The sequence below is a fragment of the Carya illinoinensis genome, chromosome 7, assembly GCF_018687715.1.
Source record: "Carya illinoinensis cultivar Pawnee chromosome 7, C.illinoinensisPawnee_v1, whole genome shotgun sequence".
Classification (NCBI taxonomy): domain Eukaryota; kingdom Viridiplantae; phylum Streptophyta; class Magnoliopsida; order Fagales; family Juglandaceae; genus Carya; species Carya illinoinensis.
In genome coordinates, this window is record NC_056758.1 from 41,387,609 (window position 1) to 41,391,976 (window position 4,368).

General features: G+C 39.0%; 1 protein-coding gene across 1 annotated transcript; it reads right to left on the reverse strand.

The window, feature by feature from the left end:
• Positions 1-449: 449 nt before the first annotated feature.
• Positions 450-3,603, reverse strand: LOC122315800 (indole-3-pyruvate monooxygenase YUCCA6-like). The gene is made up of 4 exons (XM_043131967.1): positions 2,485-3,603; positions 1,508-1,756; positions 1,082-1,204; positions 450-928 (listed from the first exon to the last, which is right to left on the reverse strand). The coding sequence occupies exons 1-4, from the start codon at positions 3,178-3,180 to the stop codon at positions 749-751; spliced, it is 1,248 nt and encodes a 415-aa protein (XP_042987901.1). The 5' UTR covers positions 3,181-3,603; the 3' UTR covers positions 450-748.
• Between the last annotated feature and the right edge of the window lie 765 nt (positions 3,604-4,368).

The window sequence follows — 4,368 nt, forward strand, 5'->3', positions numbered from 1 at the left end:
TTAAAAGTCACAAAGAGCAAACGACGACCAAACATCGCTGTGATCAATAACTTTTTTTGGATTTTCTGGGTTTTCTATAGTAAGTCATGCCTAATTAGAGACAAAGGTAATGAAAAGATGATGATGTACAAATAGCGCTTAATCAGGTGATCCCTAAAACAAAGACCGGCATCGATTCTTTTTCTTCACTCTAAAAGCCACCGACCTTCCCATGATCACCTAGCTGGTTCGTACGCGCGTGTCACTTGGAAAGAGATGTGCCGGGTCCACCGATTCAACTCTTTCTTCCAACTTTCAATTGGATCAGGAGCAGTACCAGCGTTTTAATTTGATACTCATGAACCATGGAATTAAAACCTCTGGCCTCGCAGGAGTAGTGGTACTACATCGTACATTTACCTCGGCCGGCGGCCATTATCATCATAATTTTTCCGAGTTAGAAGATAGAATTTGCTTGAGAAGAAGAAAGTGAAAATATTGAAGATGACAAAAATGTAAATGATCTCATCACTGATCTCTAGCTAGCTAGTTGTACTTTCTCCAATCAATTTTTATACCTCTAACTGATCGATATCGGCAAAATCAAGATGATGACGACTAGGGCAAAAAGCTCGTATTATGCCTCCAATCATCCATCTATCTATCACTTTCTCAATCGATTTCTACATCTCTAACTCGACAAAATCAAGATAATGACCTTTGCAGATCATCGAGTGCTGAGCCAGCAGCAAAAGACATATTTTGCTTATTAATTTGCCTCCACTTTCCTACACCGTTCGATGTCCTCCGCTATTCTTTTGGCATCCATTGATGCTCCAAGTAGTCCGCGTTTCGTAAACCCCACTGCATACAGCCCACACTCGCCTTTCCAACCATTTGGAAATGCCTTTCGAGGGAACCCATCTTTCTTTGAAAACATTTCTCCCTCCTGACAATTAATCAAGTCCATATATCTCCCCATAATTAGTGATCTGTTCAGCTATATATAGCGCTATAGCAAGGTTTAAGATCATGATCAAGATACTAGAAATAGAAAATATAAAGGGACAGTCCTTAAAAGGAAGATAATGAAAGCTGGTACCTTAAGCCAAGAGGGTACGTTGCTTCTGTATCCGGTTGCTAAAATAATGGCGTCAAATTTCTCTCTTTTCCCATCAACAAATTCTACGGTATAACCTTTTAGCCTCTTAATGCCTGGAAATACCTACACCAACACACAGTGACAGGGTTAGATAAACTAAATTTATAAGGGCGTACTCGAACCACAAATATATATAATATTCGAATGAAAAAAAAAAAAATCTGATGCGCCCATACTAAAGTGGAACAGAAATACACAAAAGTGGGCAAAAGTTTGTCACTTCATTCAATAATTAAAAAAAGCAGTATGCCATCAACAAAAGCGTATCTAGTTAATAATCATTTGACAAAATATAGTAAGATCTATGAAAATCTACAGGCAAAAAAATATATAAAGTGGGGTTTGATTCGATACAAAGGCAAGTACCTTAATGTCTCCACTTTTGATCTTGGCGAGCGTTCCAACATCTAACACTGGGGTCTTTCCGGACAGATTTTTGAGTTCAAGGGGACCTAAGTGCGGCCGGTCCAATCCAAATCTTGCAGTGTTGCCGAGCAAGAGCCATGACGCGATTAGCAGGATCCGATCGACAAGGCGCATGGGCAGCCACTTGAGCAACCACATCGACAGCCCAAAAGTTGATTTTCCCAGCATCTCTTGTGGTAGGACGTGCACCTTCGAACCAACAAAAAAAAGGGGGGGTTTCACCCAAAAAGCTAATTGATGAAAAGTGACCAAAAACTGAAAACAATAAAAGATGGAGTTGATGTATGAGCAAGCCCCTTATTTTCCTACAGCGATCATGGACCTAATTTTGCTGGCCTACAGGCCATGCTTCTCTATGTTTAAGGATTGTTTCTGACCAATACAGCGCATGCTCGAGAAAATGGGAATTCCAAGAAAGTGAAAAGATGGAAATATTATATTTTCCAAGATCATGCTTGATTATATATGAATAAACCGTTGGAGTGGAGCTTGAACCTGATCAAGCTTCAACGCACAGAACAGCCATAGATCATGAAATGAATGTTGATCCAGGCATTGCACGAATAGTGTACATGGGAAACAAAAAAGCAGGGAAATGGGGTTACCCTGGTTATTCATCATGTTTGAAGACACTGAAAAACCCATCGCAGACTACCTTAAATTTTAATGCAGTTATTTATAAGTTTCTGTCCTTCATTTGTGGAAAAACCTTTAATACAAAATGAAAGAACAAACAAAAGAAACCTAGAAATTCTTTTCAAATTGTTTTTATTCTTATGAAGTAAAAATCCTGTGGCTTGGAGGGACAAATTAATAAATTACTAAACAAAATCAAGAACTTTTTCTTTTCTTTTCTTTCCGAGAAAGATAGAAGGAAAAGAGATCTAGAGAGAAAGGACATGGGTAATAATACTTACCGAGTCTCTGACCACAATAGAGGGCTTAGCCTTATGGTTGCAGAGATCCAAACACACCTCCATGCCTGAATTCCCACAGCCAACCACCAAAACTTTTTTCAGTCTAAACTCATCCCCGCTCTTATACAAACTTGTATGCCGGATTGGCCCTCCAAATTCCCCTATTCCATCTATCTGCGGCACCACTGGCTCTGCATTCTCCCCCGTCGCCACGACCAAACAGCGGCAAACATACTCTGTATCACCTTTGAGTCCCGCACTCTTCACGCGCCAAAACTTAAGGGTAGAATCATACTTCGCATGTGCCACAGTCTCATTGAACCGCGGCTTAATATCAAACGTGGCGGCATAATCCTCCAAGTACTTAATAAATTGTTGCTTACTAGGGTAAGTAGGGAAATCACTCGGGAAACCCATGAATGGAAGCTCGCAAAACTGCTTTGGCAAATGAAGTCGAAGACGATCATAGGTCTTGAGCTGCCACAACGAAGCTATGCAATTGAATCTCTCAAGAACAACGTACGGGACACCCCTTTCTTTGAGACAAGCTGCGGTCGCGAGTCCCGATGGCCCTGCGCCCACGATCACCGGCCCGTCAACGTACTCGCATCGTGACGACGATTGCCTGTTCGCTTTCTCTACAAACAAAGGATCATGAACTTGTTTTCCTTGTATCTCTCTCAAGCACTGCTCCATGAACAATGCAAGAACAGAACAAACAGTGCAAGGAAATGGCTTGGCTAGATTGAGGTTCTGAGCTTCAATAGGCCGTGGTTGAGTTCAAGAAAAAGAGCACCAAGTGAAGAACACCATACCATTTGGGATATCTGACTCTCTAAATATGTTTCTGATGATCTTTACGGCTCAAGAGTGTTTCTCAGGGATGAGGCTGATCAGACTAGGTGGTAATTTTCTTTCTTATCTAAAGGAAGATTAGGCTCGTTAGGGGATTCCTTGAAATTTGGAGTAGATTAGAAGGGTCTTATCCACTTACGAGAATGAGTATTTGGTTTTATTTTTGAATCTGTGTTGTCCAATGGAGGATTAAGCGGAGGCATGAGCAACAACTCGGGGGCAAAATCAGCATTCAACAGATACAGCGCACAGAGAGAGAGAGAGAGAGAGACTAATATGTATCCATATATATATATATAGAGTTTTGCTATATACAAACACAGTCACGCACTAATCTGTGTATCAACACTGATTTATTCATACTTAAAATTTAAATTAACACTGTTTTCAATAAAATTTACTTTTTAACTAATCACATCATATTAGTGTACATATTAATGCACAATTATACTTGTAAATATATTTTTTCCATATATATATATATATTCCTTTCGTTCTCATTAATATGAAGGAAGGCTCAGTGGGAAAGGGAAGCCATACATGCAAGTGGGGATGAAATAAATATATACATATATGTACATTTTAATAATATATTAGCAACGAGCTACAGTCCTGTCCTCTTTTCTTTTCTTTTCTTTTTTTATTTTTAAAAAAAAATCCTTGTTGTTCAATCCCTTAATTAAGGGAATTAGAAGTTTGATTAGGCGTGGATCAAAGGAAATTATTCACTGTGAGAATTCAATTCTAGGTCAAAATTCTAAAATGATCTGGAAGATAGCTGTTGTAACTTTCTCCTCCGGACCAACTTGGGCTAGGTGGAGTGTGACTTGTAACCAAGATGTCATCCACGTTAAGATATTGTCAGATACTGTGTGTAAATGTCGAGAAAAAAAAAAAAAAAAAGTTAATTGTAATCATGGAAAAGTTGCCAAGACAGGCCGTAATAATTCAGGAAAAAAATGTTCAAACTAGAGAAAATTAAAAGAAAATTGAAAATTCGAAATGATCAAAGATATATACGACACTTCA